The 17,404-nt window shown below is 40.7% G+C and overlaps 1 protein-coding gene across 1 annotated transcript in view; it reads right to left on the bottom strand.

Moving 5' to 3' along the window:
- Positions 1-17,182, bottom strand: part of LOC127425352 (tubulointerstitial nephritis antigen-like) — a 53,032-nt gene extending 35,850 nt beyond the window's left edge. The window contains exons 1-3 of the mRNA XM_051671266.1: positions 17,034-17,182; positions 9,526-9,836; positions 6,540-6,606 (exon numbers count right to left, since the gene is read on the bottom strand). Of these exons, the coding sequence (XP_051527226.1) occupies positions 6,540-6,606; positions 9,526-9,829 (371 nt within the window). The 5' untranslated portion in view covers positions 9,830-9,836; positions 17,034-17,182. The remainder of the gene's footprint in view (positions 1-6,539; positions 6,607-9,525; positions 9,837-17,033) is intronic.
- Between the last annotated feature and the right edge of the window lie 222 nt (positions 17,183-17,404).

Here is a 17,404-nt window from a genome sequence, read left to right as displayed (position 1 = left end):
AGGCCCTCCCAAGCAGGTAGTACCGGAGGGTGAGGACTGCCCATTTGATGGCCAGGCACTCCTTCTCAATCGTGCTGTATTTCATCTCTCGCACTGAGAGCTTCCGACTGATGTACAGCACGGGGTGCTCCTCCCCCTCCACAACCTGTGATAATACAGCCCTCAACTCCCTGTCTGACGCATCCATCTGCTACAAAAAAGGGAGAGAGAAGTCAGGGGAATGCAAGAGCGGCCCGCCGCAAAGTGCAGCTTTCACCCACGTGAACACCTGCTGACACTGCTCCGTCCACTGGACCGGACCTGGTGCCCCCTTTTTAGTGAGATTGATCAGCGGGCTGGTGACTGTCGAATAATAAGGCACACGCCTACGATAATAGCCAGCCAGCCCCAAGAACTGTCTCACCTCCTTTTTGGTCTTAGATCTCGGGCAGGCTGCATTTGCTGTTGTTTTATCAATTTGGGGCCACAACTGCCCTGACCCAAGTGAAATCCCAGATACCATACTTCCAACCGCCCAATTGCGCACTTCTTTGGGTTGCCATGAGTCCCGCTCATCTTAACGACCTCAGGACGGCCCTCAGATGCTGTAGGTGCTGCTGCAAATCATTACTGTAAATAATGATATCATCCAGATTAGTGGTCGACCGATATATCACCAAGGCCGATAAATCAGCTGATATTCTGACTTTTTTAATTATCATGCATTGGCTGATAAATTTTCCTATTTGGCCGATTTTTTTCTTGAGGGCGCCGAAAATCGCCTGCTTGCATGTGAAGCGACTGAGACATGTAAATGACCTGTTGTGGTTCATTTTGTTGTTACGTGCCATTGTGTTACTACAATAATAGACAGGTGTGCAACACTGTGTCATTTAAACAGTCTGCAATTGATAAAAGGCAAATATCAATAAAACTTCTATTATATACCTTCTGCAAATATGCAGATATCTCATTTAAACAGATGTCATTCACGAACCTCACAAAAATCCAGCGTTTTCTTCCTGTCGAGCGCTCATCTAATATCTTCCTCTGAAGCACGTATTCTATCAGCCAGAATAAAAAACTTCAGGATCAGGATCAGGATCAAAAGTTCCTCTGATTCACAAATCATGACGACAACCCAAGCAGGCGATTCAGGCAGTTTAAACTGTCAGGAGATTAAGGCTCGTGCTGGATCCACATGAGCACATGAGTGCAACCAAAGTCTTTCTAACAGGTCAGTCCACTGTCGGCCATGTTTGGAATGCTCTCAGGAGGCTATTTCCAGTCATGAAAGTGCAGCTCCTATCTACATAAATGGGGAAAGACCAAAATCTCCAAAACAGTAAATCAAGATTACGATCAAAGTACATATTTGAAATCAGCAGTAAAATCTGACAACAATGGTATCATAAATTGTGCTTGTTTACCTAAGATTAGGGCTGAAACAATTAGTCGACGTTATCGACAACGTTGACAATAAAAAACTGTTGACAAAAATTGTCGAATAGTCGTTTGATGTCATTTAATGTAACATGAGATCATACGAAACTCTGAGTAGCATTGCAGCTCACGCCTGACTGAGGTGAGGAAGAAAACAGCTCACAGTCCAGATGCACTCTAAACTTTCACAGCCTCAGGTGATGTAGATCGCAAAGTATGAGGGAATTATACAAAAATACAAAATAAGTAAATACAGAAGCACTCTCGTTGTGGAATAAGCAGAACCGGAGCTGCTGCTCTGCTGAAGGAAAACTTGCTTGTCGAGCGTCTTTGAAGTAAAAACCCCAGCGTTACATCTTTAATGCCGTTATATTTAATGCGTTATAGCTTGAATAAAGTTCAAATAATAAGGAAGAAGGTCATGTAAATAACTACAAACTCCGAAACTGTCATTTCTCTGTGCGGTCAGCGCCTCTTCTATGAGTTGCGCGAAGTGTCCCAATCTAAGGCGGAGAGATTGAAACTGCACCCGGCTGAGGAACACTCTATCGCCGGGACGCCATCCCCCTCACGCGCGCTTGCAGCAGCTAGATTATAACGTGATGGCTTGCGACTTATTGTATCATAATTCAGTATATGTGTCACTGTGCATTTCTTATCGTGAAGAAAATTGGCAATACGCAGCTTTATTACTAAGAGAGAGTTTGTTTTTTTGTGAGTTAAAGATGAATTGAAGTGAACAAAAAGTTGAGAGAGAGTAGTCTTCACCCCACTGTACACTGCAACAAAATACGTTTTTGATATATTTTTGTTTTGGCTTGTTTTCCAATGTAAATATCTAAAACTCCTTTAAAACAACATACATTTACTTTAGCAGCTATACTGCAGAAATGTTTTTTATTTGAGAATGTTGAATATAATATATTCAAAATATATATATATATATATATATATATATATATATATATATATATATATATATATAATAATATCTAAAAATCCTTTTAAAAAAGTGCATTCACCTGAGAAGCAGCATATAAGATATTTAGACTTGCTTTCAGTGAATAGATCTTGAATATAAGTATATTTTGTCTTTACTGCACTCGCATAAGTATAACCAAGTGAAAAAATACAATTATATACAAAATACACTTATATTTGTCTCTTATAGGTCTTATAAGTCTAAATATCTTATATGTCGCTTCTCAAGTTAATGTATTTTTAGACCATTTTAAATGGAAAACAAGACAAAAACACTTAATAACAAAAGGATTTTTTGCAGTGAATTTTTTACTTCCCTTTAATTCAGTGAATGTCATTTATAGGTATTTTTAAAAGATGATTTTGTCTGCTTTATTGTTAGCAAGCACGTTTAATACAATCTTTTAAGTTGGGCACAAGCTGAATAGTTGGTTAAGAGCTAATGATTAATCGTTGCAATAATAGCCCGAATAGTCGAATAATCGCTAGATTAGTCGATTATCAAAATAATCGTTAGTTGCAGCCCTACCTAAGATTATGCTAAAAAACACAATTTTCCCAGCTTTTATAGCTAATGGGCATATGCATTCTATAGTTGATTGACAGGTGATGCCTGTATCTAAAAGGTGATTCTATCTACATCCATTGACCATTGGTTGCAGTTGGGCGTTCTAATTTCTCCCATTCATTTTAATAGAAGTGGCCCATCTCTGCTAAACAGTCCCTGGTGCAACTTTAAGGTAAAAGCGCTTCACGTGTGCTGTAAGTAAATGTCTTATTCACTATGTACTGTATTGGTTTGATTCAGTATTTTTTTGAGAAAATATGATTGCTAACGTGGACATGCCATCTATTGTTGCTGGACTACTGTGTGTACTGTTTTTTCCTTCTTTCTAATATATTAACAATTTCTTCCTGAGCAAATAAATTACTCAAATTTGATGACTAAACAGAAATCAGAAGAAACTGCTATCTACCATTTAAAATTCAATATAATTTTTTTAAATTCTTTTTTTACAAAGTCAAAGTGAAATTGAGTTAATATATTGCTAAATAAGAGTTTCTTATTTTTTTTTTTTTGCAATTTTATGTTATTCACTATATTAAATTGGGTTATACAGTATATCGGCATTGTATCGGCCTATCGGCTACTCTGCTCTCTGTATATCAGCAACGGCCATTAAAAAACCCATATTGGTGGACCACTAATGTAGATAGACAGTGGTGTATGCAGCGTGAGGTCTGAGGATTCGGTCCTAGAAATGTCCAGGTTCCCTGCAGCTCCAGCAGACCGGCCCAGACTTCACACCCACACCCGCAGCAGTGGAATCACCAGGCTGTGGGGGAAAGCAGTGAGGGTTAGGGGAAACCGGCAGAATGAATGGCCCTCGGGACCGGGGAACCGGTTTTGGGGTAGGAATTCCCTGTTTCTGGGGAACAGGAACAGGATGAGGGAAAGGAGAGAGGAAGGGGGAGGGAGGAGATAGAGATGGGGAGAGAGAGAAGAAGAGGGCTCGCCAGCCCCCGAAAATGCCACCATATGGTCCTCAGCCAGCTAGACGGCCCCATCTAGCGACGCCGGTCAGTGGCACTGGACCCACTCCGCTGTCCCTTTCGGTAGCCAGGCGATGAACTGCTCCAGTACCACCAGATCGAGTAGCTCCTCGGCATCGCAATCTTCAGCCAGCATCTACCTTTGGCTGTCGGGAGAAGGCGAACGGGCGGCCATGCTCACCAAGTGTCAGTTACCGGAAACAATGGCAATGCTGCTCCGGGCTACGGCCGATCTGCTGAAAGATGGCTCTTTTCAGATCCTCGTACACCAGGAGGTTGCTGACCGGAAGTTGATGGGCCGTGAGTTGGGCTTCCCCAGTCAGCAGCGGCAGTAGGTGGACCACCCACTGGGAGTTCGGCCACTTCCACGCCTTGGCCATCCACTCGAACAGCTCAATGTAAGCCTCCGGGTCATCTTGTGGTCCCATCTTTGGCTGGGGTCACGGTGGAAGACTAAGCTCCTGCCGGTCCTCTGCTTGAGCCTGGACCAGTGCCTGGAATCACCGCTCCTGTTCCCTGCGTAGCTCAAGCGGGGCCTGATGTTGAGTCTGGTGGATGCCGGCGATGGTCTTGAAGATTTCAGCCAGCGGCGAGGACTCCATGATGACGTATCCTTCCTCCAAACAATCCTGGGTTTTGGCACCACTGTGAGAATGTCTCTGACTTTCTTGAGTTCCTTTGAAGGAGGAAGTGGGAGCCAGATAAACAATCCAACGTGAGTTTTATTTCTACACTTTTCAGCATCAATCAACAAACTGCTTTTCAGCACAACATAAAATGCATGAGCACACAGTCAGCGTCATGCATCTCTCTCTCCCCTCCGGCAGTCTGGACACCCTTTTTATCCCCCTCCAGCTCTCACTGAAACATAGAACAGCTGTTAGAGATAATTTCCCACAGGTGTCAATCCTTACCGTTCTCCGTCTATCGGTCTTGCTCTCCACAGACGTCACTCGGCCACGCCCACATCACCACAATATGTTTATAAGGCATCGATATATTAAAATTAGCCGACGTTTACAGTAATTAGAAGTCTAATTTGTGTCCTTTCCAATTCACTCAATTGGCCTTCTGTTTAATAGTATGACGTAATAGCGTTGGGAGACCACAAGAGGGTGATATAACATTTACTGAAGCTGGTTGCGGGTAGGAAAAGCACTTTCTATCACTTCTACCAATTATGCACAATTTTTCACAGCATGAGGTTATGTAGCTCACATGAAGAGCTCAAGTCAACACGGCATTGTTGCACAAATAACTGCAATGCCTCTTAAAGCAAAACAAAGCTACTTTGAATCCATTACCAATAAACAGAAGAGTCATTTTATAGCCAAAGTGAATAGTAGATTGTTTACTACCACTAACTGGATTTCATGGATATAAAATAATGTATTCTCCCTAGAATGTGTCCACTGACTCCTCAAACAGTGAGAAAGGAAATGTGCTGATCATGGCTGGTGCAAAGGATTAGATTGATTTTCTATGGAAAGAGCTAATCCTATTAGCATGGTGTTTTATGTAAAAGCGGAGACACAAGAGTTAGTTAAATATTATGAATGTACGTATATGTGCTATACATGATCCTGCCGTATGTTTGTACTGTTCCCACTGTCAGAGTAACAGGGTGCTAATGGTGAAGCAGATGTAAAGAACACTGGGAAATAAGGAATGTGTGTAATCTTTTCAGGACCTGAGGGAATCCCACTGTCCTGTCTATTGAAGCAGTCCAGTGAAGATGCTCTTGGTCTGTGGATAAATTCTGCAAACATACAGTACAGGATGTGTTGATATTGCCAACAGTGGCCTTGGATAGAGAGTTCCACAGTGCCCTTGGAAATGTCACATTGTCAGTGCTGTGAAAAATACTGTTTGGAGTAAGGTTGTAATGACAACAAAACACTCCACATTCCTCTAAAATAAAGGCACAAGCCCATTTTTAAAAGTAAAATGTTAACAGAAATATTAACAAATTAAATGAAAGCAATTGCATACAGCTTTCAAGAATCTGTAATTTAACCCTTCTGTTATGTCCGGGTCATTTTTGACCTGTTTAAGAGTTAAAGACAGTGAAAAACTAATCTTAATCTTGAATTTGGTAAAAATGCATCTGGATTATTGAAAAAATAAGGAAAAAATGTATTACATTATGTATGTATTATAAACAAAAAGGAGGTGTGCTGTACTGTACTGGGTCTTATGCAAAAGTGGCAAAGTAAATATTGCTTCAGATTTCAAAGTAAATCTGTAAACCGTCTGTAATAAATTAAGAGCTGAGAGTGGTTTTCTCTTTTTCTTCTCAATATTTAATTGATTTTAACAATATTGTAGACAGCAAGACCTACTGCACAGACCTGATATTGTAAAAGACATCAAATTTTTTTGTCACGCCTGTTTACGTTCACTCAAAACATACCTTACTTTATTTACATTAAACTTGTATAGACGTGTCGTAACGTTTTTTTTTTTTTTGTAGGCTATTGACCTGGAACCACAGGACCAGTAAGTTCCACATGCCTAGTTTGGAGAACGAATGAATAAGGATTTGTATTTGGTTTTGGATGTTTGTTTGTTTTTTAACTCACCATAAATTACAGTTCTCTTTGTAGGTTGCTCCTGAGTGAAACCTGTGGCCGTTCCTTTCACAAGAACCTAAAATCAATACACAACAACAATTGATCACGAATCAATCTGCAGTATGCCACACACAGGAAGTAGGCTTTAAGGGAAAAGAGAAGCTAACTGCACACACAAACATATTGTGAACTCAAACATGTGAATTAAAAGTTCAATACAGCAGCCGTGAGCTACTGTAATCCAGAAGTGGAATGTTTTCTTGGCATTCGTGTGCTTTCCCAGGGATTCTGCTGTCGTCATGCCTTGACAGTCTCAATCAGAGATTGCCCCGTTGCCTGGCTGGAAGTAAGAAGGCCATCTTTCCTCTCCTCCTAATTCAGTACAGCTGTTAGTATGCTATTCTAGGTGTACACTAGAGTGGAATTTATGTTTTAAAGCTAAGTTTAAAGAACATGCTAGCTACAAAGGAGACTATCACATCTTGCGACTGCGATAAAGGTGAAGTGTATGCTGTACCACTAGCAACACCAAATGGAATTGGAATCTGTTTATTTGAGCCACAACATCAAGGTTTGGCTGGTTAGCATGAGCAGCTAGCCCCTGCCTGTAACTACACCATTCTGTGGGCAAAAAGCTTGTTTCTCCATTGCCGGCTATTGAAAATTTGCTGTGTATTATTGGCAACATATCATTTGTCAGTGACTGATAATTCTTTTTACAATTCTGTTTGGTGCCGCTGATAGCACAGAAATGACACTTTAAGTAATCAAATATTGTTTTCAATTTGAATATGACAAAAAATCTGTAGAATTATAGATACAGACACTTTTTAAATATTTTACAATGTTTTGCATGTTGGAGGCAGCAGTAAGTTAAAGGTGGACACTAGGTTATGCTTTAGGAACAATTCCTTAAAGTCTTTGAAAGAATGCTAAGTGTGAACTCAGTGGCAAGTGTGAACTCAAGTGTGAAGTGTGGCATTGCTTTGCCACAAGCATTTGTTGTTTTGGATGCTAGTCATTGGCATGGTGTGCAGGTATCTCCATCAGGCTTCTTAACTAGCTTAACCAGCAAGAATACCTTGGCCAACCAGCTTTACCAGAAAAGACCATGCTGGACCAGCATTTTTATTTGAGAACAGCATGGCTATGCTGGTCCACCAGCACTAACCAGCCTAAACCAGCTTTGAAAATTCTAAGCTGGTATTTTTAGAAGGGGAGGCAGGAAAATATTAACAAAGAAGAATGTGGACTTGGGTTTTCCATTATGTTTCTAGAAAATGACTAACCTTTTCTTAATGGAGTTGACTTCTAACATTGGCTGTGGTCCAAAATTGTTCCTTTTGTAAACCAATGGATTTGACTTGGTTCTCTTTTTGATTAACATGGCTAATTCTAAACTACAGATCCTTTCTACAAGATACAACATGATCATGTGACCTTTTTCTCTTGGAAGAAACTATAACATGATCAAATCTTAATTTAATTATTTTTTACTTTTAAAAAATCATAACTTTTAAAGACCCAGTGAAGTCATACTGTTTTGTGGCTTTTTGTCCATGTTTTTTTTGCTTTTTATATGCTAGTCTATAGGGCTGGGTATTGATACAGATTTCCCGATTAGATTCCAATTTATGTGGGTAGATTTCGGTTACAATGTCCATTTTGCTTACATATGAAAGAAATTCCCACTCAGCTAATGCTCTTAATTATAAAGGAACCTTTTAGGTAACCCTTCTAGGTACAATTCGAAAATATTAATTTTCAAATTATATGGGGGCCTGGATAACTCAGTGAGTAAAGAAACTGACTACCACCCCTGGAGGGCATGCTGAGCAACTCCAGCCAGGTCTTCTAAGCAACCAAATTGGCCTGGTTGCTAAGGAGGGTAGAGTCACATGGGGTAACCTCCTCATGGTCACTATAATGTGGTTCGCTCTTGGTGGGGCACATGGTGAGATGTGCGTGGATGTCGCGGAGAATATCGTGAATCCTCCACAAACGCTATATCTCTGCGGTAACGCGTTCAGCAAGCCAAGTGATAAGATGCGTGGATTGACCGTCTCAGACGCGGAGGCAACTGAGATTCGTCCTCCGCCACCCGGATTGAGGCAAGTCACTATGCCACCATGAGGACTTAAAGCGCATTGGGAATTGAGCATTCCAAATTGGGGAGAAAAAAAATTTCAAATGATATTTTATCATTATTTTTTCATCAAACTGGTTACATTTAAGCTTTTGATTAATGTTCAAATTCAGTCAATTCCATTACATAATGTCCTGAAATTGCATATATTATGTTGCATATAGATTTTTGTTACATGTTGTGGAGAGCGGGGCGGGCCGAGTGGCGACTCTGCGGAGCGAGGCTGGGATGGACACCTGCAGTGGATTATCTCGCCCAGCTGTGGGTGATTACAGCGTTATCGAGAGAGAGATAAAGCCGCGACGAGAGCTGCAGTCGGGGAGAGACACAGAGAGAGAGAGAGAGAGCTACAACGAAGCTGCGTGTGTCTGGGGAGCTGAAAAGCAGCCCGTTGATGTGTGTTCGTGCTGCTGAAAAGCAGTGGTGTTGAATGTTTTGTTACACTGAAAAGTGCTGACAATAAAGAGTCTGTTGATGGATGTTTGCATGGCTCCCGCTTCCTTCAGAGAGTCAAAGAACTTCCTTACACTGGTGCCGAAACCCAGAAAAATTGAAGGAAGCGGGAGCCATGCAAACATTCAACATCAGACTCTTTATCTTTGTCAATATTTTTACCCACCCCTACATGTCTACTCCTGAATGTTGACCAACCTTGACTTTCTTTGGCCAGTCAAATGCTCTCTAGAATGACAATGTCTCTCCCCCTGCAATGAATAGCAAGTAGCAAATCATGGTCCATGGCTGTGATGTAACTAAAGCCTATTAAATATTTAAAAACTAAGGTATGAGCCCATTGATATGTTCCACCCAAACTTCCAGTTACAACAGGATTTAATTAACATTGCTTACTGGGAGGATAGGGAGGAGATGTTCCCAGGCAGTGGCTCCAGAAGTCGGGACAGCAGTCGGACACAGTGCGGTTGCAGAACAGGTCACAGTAGCAGATGGTGTCTAGGTAAGGCACAGTACACTGGTCATTTCTGCCCGGGCAGCAGCCTCCTCTCCTCTGGCAGTAAGTGCCTAATGGATCCCGGATCCCCCTTAGGTGCAGCGGGCTTGCAAGCTCTCTCTTTGTCCGGGACTGGGTCTGTACCGACATCCCCCCCTCCAACAGCAAAGGGAGCAGTGTAATGAGCATCAAAAGCTTCGACATTGCTTACCTGTCAAAGACAAATTAATAAATCAAAACTTGGTATTAGCCATTTTCAATCAGAATTAAATCTGAAGCTCCAATACAACATTATGCTCCATCATGCTGCAAAAAATTTACAAGTCATGACAACAGATATGATTACAACAGAAATAACATTTGTTCATCCATTTGTAACATTTGAGTGGATACAGAAGCAACAGATACGGGAAACAGAACTTTGATGATACCCAGAGCAATGTGATTCCTATCTGCGACCATTCTGCAGACTGAATTCAAGGCTATGAGCCAACAATCTGTGAATATAAACATGACTTATAAACAGACATTTTTTAAATAAGCTCTCATCCTGCAAACACAATAACACCATGGCAACAGATGACCATAGACTTAACAGAAGGTATTGTAAAAAACAAAATTGTAAAGGACTAAGAAAATTACACTAACACTTATATTGTTCAAACACTCTCAACATTTGTCCACAGGGCCAGATCCTGGACTTGTGAGGCCCCTGGGCACACGTTTTTTGAGGTCCCACCAACCTCCTCCACCCTTAGTGGCAGAATCCTTTTCTCACTTTAAGCAACTGGGGTCCCTAGTAGTTAGACAGCACTTCATGTACCAAGGGGCCCTAGTGGTCAGTACTTTGAGTCGTATAACCTGAGGCTTTGGAGGCCCCCATTTACACTCAATTAACACTTTATTAGGAACACCTGTACACCTACTTATTCATGCAATTATCTAATAAGCCAAGTGTGTGTTAGTAGTGCAGTGAATAAAATCATGCAGATACGGGTCAGTAGATTCAGTTAATGTTCACATCAACCATCAGAATGGGGAAAAAATGTGACCTCAGTGATTTCGACCGTGGCATGATTGTTGGTGCCAGACGTACTGGTTTGAGTATTTCTGTAACTGATGATCTCCTGGGATTTTCACACACAACATTCTCTAGAGTTTACTCAGAATGGTGCCAAAAACAAAGAAACAAAATCCAGTGAGCATCAGTTCTGCAGACGGAAATGGCTTGTTGATGAGAGAGGCCAATGGAGAATGTCCAGACTAGTTCGAGCTGACAGAAAGTCTACGGTAACTCAGATAACCACTGTACAATTGTAGTGAGCAGAGCTCCAGCTAATAGCATCTCAGAATACACAACATGTCAAAACTTGAGGTGGATAGGCTACAACAGCAGACCACGTCCAACACTTTATTAGGACCATTTTCCTAATATAATGCTCAGTGAGTGTAAAATCTAACCCTAAATTAATGGCTTGAAACAAGTACCTGTAACTTCTAGGGTTTCTTTGGCATGGTCGCTCTATTGAGGTGTGTATCATAGAAAGGGTGAGGTCAGCTGACTCAGGTGTAGATGTCCAGCCCAGTCTTTATTTACTTGTTAAAATGTCCAGAAAAACCCCACAGGAGTGAATACTACTGTGTAAATGTACACACACTTTTGAGGAAGAGAACAAAGGTCAGAATGAAAAGTTCACTGATGACTGAAAATGACTACATTGTCTGTATTTGTATGAGCTGTCCTGTATTCTGTCACATTTATAATATTCAAACTATGAGTAAACAGATATTTAAAGTACCATTATCATAATTCCAACATACTTGGCACAGCCATGGATTAAACACTGAGCATTACATACATAATGTCTGTAGAAACTTGAGGAATCCCATCAATAAACTAAAACATTTACAAAATGAACTTGGAGGGTTAACATATAAACACAGAAATGTGCTTTGTATTTGATTCAGCATGCTCCAAAACCATATGTAATTGCTTAATTACTGTGCTAGGATAATTGATGTTTTCTGTTCATGCTGCCAATCTATTCAACTACCTGGTTTGTCTTAGATCTTAGGTGTAATTTTGGAGATATTAGACTTAATCTTGCCATCCCATCATGGCTCTGCACTTCTGTTCGGTTATAAAAAAAAATTATATTAACATGTCAGAATAAGGATGGCCCTTTAAGAACTTTAAAAAAAAAAAAAAAGGAAACGGACCTGTTTATCTTCATGGGTCAAGAAGGGATATAATGCCACTATCAAACTAATGGAGCTAAAACTTATCATTGTTACGGAAACAGCTACTTCCTGCAGTCAAAACCAAGACAGTCACATAAACAGGGAAAGGCTGTCATAATAAGGCTAGTCACTCTCTCATTATTTGTGATACCAAATTCTACACTTTAATGTATGTTTATACACATAATGCACATATATTCACAGACATACAGTATACACTCACTGAGCACTTTATTAGGAAGACCTGTACACCTACAGTACATATTCATGCTATAATCTAATCAGCCAATCATGTGATAGCAGGGCAATGCATAAATCATGCAGATACAGGTCAGGAGCTTCAGTTAATGTTCACATCAATCATCAGAATGGGGAAAAAATGTGATCTCAGTGATTTTGACCGTCACGTGATTGTAAGTGCCAGACTGGCTGGATTTAGTAATTTCTGTAACTGCTGATCTCCTGGAATTTTCATGCACAACAGGTTTGCGGTCGGAAATGCCTTGATGATAAGAGAGATCAACGGAGAATGGCCAGACTTGTTCAAGCTGACAGAAAGGCCACGTTATCTCAGATAACCACTCTGTACTATTGGAGTGAGCACTGAGCAGAATAGCATCTCAGAATGCACAACACTGACGTCAAGGGCTGTATGTCCAATTAAACTTAAGACAATATTTTGGCACAAATTCAGCTGTCACTTGGTAGAAGTAGCCAAATTTGGCAGATACAGTGCATTCGGAAAGTATTCACAGCGCTTCACTTTTTCCACATTTTGTTATGTTACAGACTTATTCCAAAATGGATTAAATTAATTATTTTCCTCAAAATTCTACAAACAATACCCCATAATGACAACGTGAAAGAAGTTTGTTTGAAATCTTTGCAAATGTACATAAGTATTCATAGCCTTTGCTCAATACATTGTTGAAGCACCTATTTTTGGGCAGTTTCTCCCATTCTTCTTTGCAGGACCTCTCAAGCTCCATCAGGTTGGATGGGGAGCGTCGGTGCATATCCATTTTCTGATCTCTCCAGAGATGTTCAATCGGGTTCAAGTCTGGGCTCTGGCAGGGCCACTCAAGGACATTCACAGAGTTGTCCCAGAGCCACTCCTTTGTTATCTTGGCTGTGTGCTTAGGGTCGTTGTCCTGTTGGAAGATGAACCTTCACCCCAGTCTGAGGTCCAGAGCAGGTTTTCATCAAGGATGTCTCTGTACATTGCTGCATTCATCTTTCCCTCGATCCTGACTAGTCTCCCAGTTCCTGCTGCTGAAAAACATCCCCACAGCATGATGCTGCCACCACCATGCTTCACTGTAGGGATGGTATTGGCCAGGTGATGAGCGGTGCCTGGTTTCCTCCAGACATGACGCTTGCCATTCAGGCCAAAGAGTTCAATCTTTGATTCTCATGGTCTGAGAGTCCTTCAGGTGCCTTTTGGCAAACTCCAGGCAGGCTGTCATGTGCCTTTTACTGAGGAGTGGCTTCCGTCTGGCCACTCTACCATACAGGCCTGATTGGTGGAGTGCTACAGAGATGGTTGTTCTTCTGGAAGGTTCTCCTCTCTCCACAGAGAAATGCTGGAGCTCTGTCAGAGTGACCATCCGGTTCTTGGTCACCTCCCTGACTAAGGCCCTTCTCCCCCAATCGCTCAGTTTGGCCAGGCGGCCAGCTCTAGGAAGAGTCCTGGTGGTTCCAAACGTCTTCCATTTACGGATGATGGAGGCCACTGTGTCATTGGGACCTTCAATGCTGCAGAAATTTTTCTGTACCCTTCCCCAGATCTATGCCTCGATACAATCCTGTCTCGGAGGTCTACAGACAATTCCTTGGACTTCATGGCTTGGTTTGTGCTCTGACATGCACTGTTAACTGTGGGACCTTATATAGACAGGTGTGTGCCTTTCCAAATCATGTCCAATCAACTAAATTTACCACAGGTAGACTCCAATCAAGTTGTAGAAACATCTCAAGGATGATCAGTGGAAACAGGATGCACCTGAGCTCAATTTTGAGTGTCATGGCAAAGGCTGTGAATACTTATGTACATGTGATTTTGTTTTTGTTTTTTTTTTTAAATAAATTTGCAAAGATTTCAAACAAACTTCTTTCATGTTGTCATTATGGGGTATTGTTTGTTGAATTTTGAGGAAAATAATTAATTTAATCCATTTTGGAACAAGGCTGTAACATAACAAAATGTGGAAAAAGTGAAGCGCTGTGAATACTTTCCGGATGCACTCTAACAACGTGGGGCATCCTCTCATCATCGAAAACCCTGAACAGAACTACACTGTCACATTCTGTCTTCCTCATGTTTCCCTAGGACTCTTATTTTGAAGTTTTCTCCCGGACTACATCTCCCATAGTGCACTGCCCTCATCACGTCAATCTGTTCTACATCATCCTCACCTGTCTTCCATCCCCTCATTAGTTCCTTTGTGTATATATACCCTCCAGTTTTGTTTTTTGATTGTTAGTTCTTGTCTGTGTGACACTTGTGTTAGTAGTTTGTTGATTTAGTTTATTATATCTTCATCATTACAGCCTGCAAGTAGATCCATCGCCTCTCCTTCATCATCTCTACTACACAAATACGTGACATACACAAGGTTACAGAAAATAAAATCCAGACTATTTTAAATATGGTACGATAAACAACATTGGTACTATGTTGGGTATGCCCATTGGCATCCAATGTAAAATGTGCACCAGTTGAGAACCTCATCACATTGTCTTTTTTTTTAACATTATTTGTTTGGGATAGACTCCATCTTCTTCCTCTTCAAATGAAGCATCCTTACTGTCACCATTCCTCCTTGGAAAAAATGTCTTAAGGTCACCCGTAATTGGGGTCTGGGTAGCTCAGTGGTAAAATACGCTGAATACCACCCCTGGAGTTCGCTAGTTTGAATCCCAGGGCGTGCTGAGTGACTTCAGCCAGGTCTCCTAAGCAACCAAATTGGCCCGGTTGCTAGGGAGGGTTGAGTCACATGAGGTAACCTCCTCGTGGCCGCTATAATGTGGTTCGTTCTCGGAGGGGCGCATAGTGAGTTGAGCGTGGTTGCCGCAGTGGATGGTGTGAAGCCTACACAAGCACTATGTCTCCATGGCAACGTGCTCAACGAGCCACATGATAAGATGCGCGGGTTGACGGTCTCAGACGCGGAGGCAACTGGGATTCGTCCTGACTGAGGCGATTCACTACGCGACCACGAGGACTTAAAGAAAGCACATTCCAAATTGAAAAAAAAAAAAAAAAAGGTCACCTTTAATTGCCCTCAAGCTGCCTGTTGTGGTCTCAGGTTAAAAAGAAGAGAGACTTAAGGACGAGGGGTGGTAAGCAAGCTACAAAAATAGCATAATTAATTACCCTATCAACCCACCAGGCACAATGTCCCCAATACAGACAAAGAACAGTCCTGGAAACAAAGTCCATTGCTGTGCAGATTTCTGCATGACTGTGCCTTTAGTTGACCAGTCCACAGCCTCATCACACACGCACACACACTGAAGCATATGGCATCAGTGTTGTTGCAGCAGTTCTGTTTAAAGACACTCACACTGAGGGTCTTTTATGAAGGAGATGACCCTGTTGTCAAGGCGATCATTCCATTGAGCATCAGTATTAATGTAGCTACAGTGAGTGGAACATGTGAAGCGATCATTCCATTGAGCATCAGCATTAATGTAGCTACAGTGAGTGGAACATGTGAATATTTTGACTTCTGAGGACCACTTGATGCCATTTCCTCACAGCAAGACAGTAGGATGTAGAGACATGTTGACTTTTACATCCTACAGACAGTCCGCACGAAGGTTTGATGTGTGGTAGACAGTAAAACACAACAATACAAACACCACTGTCACTGATACACCACAACAAAATCCCCAACAAATCAGAGTGTAATATAAATACAGAAGACCAATTAAAGCCAGTAATCACCTCCATTCTGTCTTGTGTGCTGGGCTCTATTGTCTTACAGAGACTTCTTAAGGCTTACTCAAAAAGGAAGTACAAAAAAACTTTACTTTTAAACTTTAAACTTCACTAACAAACATCATCCCCCAGTTGTTTTAATCAACAATTCGAATGAATTCAATTAACCAAGCTAAAAAATAAAACACCTAACATTTAAGAAGTATTTTTTTTACAGTATATATATGAAAAAAATATATGAATATTTTAAATATATGAATATTTTAAATATATTAAATGACAAAATGATTTCTTATAAATGTTAGAGATGTTATTTTAATTTATTTTTTTAATGTTTTTTTTATTTATTTATTTATTTTATCGAGAATGTAAGTTTGTGTGATTTTAGAAAGGGAAATATTACAGGATAATACAGACACATACAAGTCACTTATGGACTTTGAGAGCCAAGTCTAGAATCTTCCACAAGTTAAATGAGTCTAATAGAAAGATAGTGAACATTCTAGAGGATTCTGACCAGGCATATCAACACAGCAGTCATATTGAGCTGTCAAAGGAGTTTAATGATTCAAGCACCTACCTACTTCTTATATACATGGTTTCAAACACCAAAAGGTGAAAGCAACAATGATGCTAAAAATCAAGCACTTGGTTTTCTCCCATTGTGGTAAACTGAGGTATATCTGTTATCACACATTCATTTTCCTGCAAAGATTAACTTGTCCCTTTAACTCTTACTTACATTCACCATTTTTACTACATTAATTAATCCTGAAATCATTATTGCAATACTCCCCATAACTAATCTGAATTCTGAATCTGTTAAGAAAGTTATATAACAGATTTAACAAGGATAAACTTCTCAGATAAATAATTATTAACTATACTGTAACTTTTATCATGTTACAATTTGTGGCAATAACCTAAAAGACCTAATGTATATTATATAATATTCCAGTTTCAAATAACCATCAAAAGTCAAATGATTCTTAACATTTTTAATTTCTTTACCTAGCTTTAATTCATGAAATTCCCATCCTAAGTATTTGCAAAGAGAATATAGTCAGTGTCTGTATGGAATCATACTGCCTGTCTGCTCCTCTGAACTGCGCACCTGTCTGCCATACTTGCATTAGAAAGGGAGGGAAGGAGGTTACACAGAAAGCACAGGAATGAAATAGCTGAAAAACATCCCCCACCTTGCTGATTGAAATAAAATCCTACCTGCGGTTATATCCAGTGGAAAAATGTGAGCTGGTCTCTTTTCAACTCCAGGTCAAAGTACTTTAACACAGTTGTACACACTCTCTCTCTCTCTGCCTTCTGTCTGGCTCTAGTCACACTCCTGCTTTTCTTTCTCTATATAGAGCCAGGACAAGCTCTCCGACCCACCCCTTTCTGCTATCTGCCTTCCTCTTTCACTTTCTACCCCTCTCTCTCTCTCCCTCCCACACTGTCAGACACAACACACACTCAGATCTCACTGCCTGCTCTAGAACATGGAGCTACTTTAAACAGTTTCCTAGAGGTTTTTGTGAGTTGGTATGAGTTTTCAAGCACCTTATCTGCATGCCATATGTTTCCCGTTGGTTAAT

Source organism: Myxocyprinus asiaticus, chromosome 34 (assembly GCF_019703515.2).
Source record: "Myxocyprinus asiaticus isolate MX2 ecotype Aquarium Trade chromosome 34, UBuf_Myxa_2, whole genome shotgun sequence".
In the NCBI taxonomy this organism is placed as follows: domain Eukaryota; kingdom Metazoa; phylum Chordata; class Actinopteri; order Cypriniformes; family Catostomidae; genus Myxocyprinus; species Myxocyprinus asiaticus.
The sequence above is the reverse complement of the archived record's forward strand: the minus strand, read 5'-3'. Positions and strand labels throughout refer to the sequence as shown.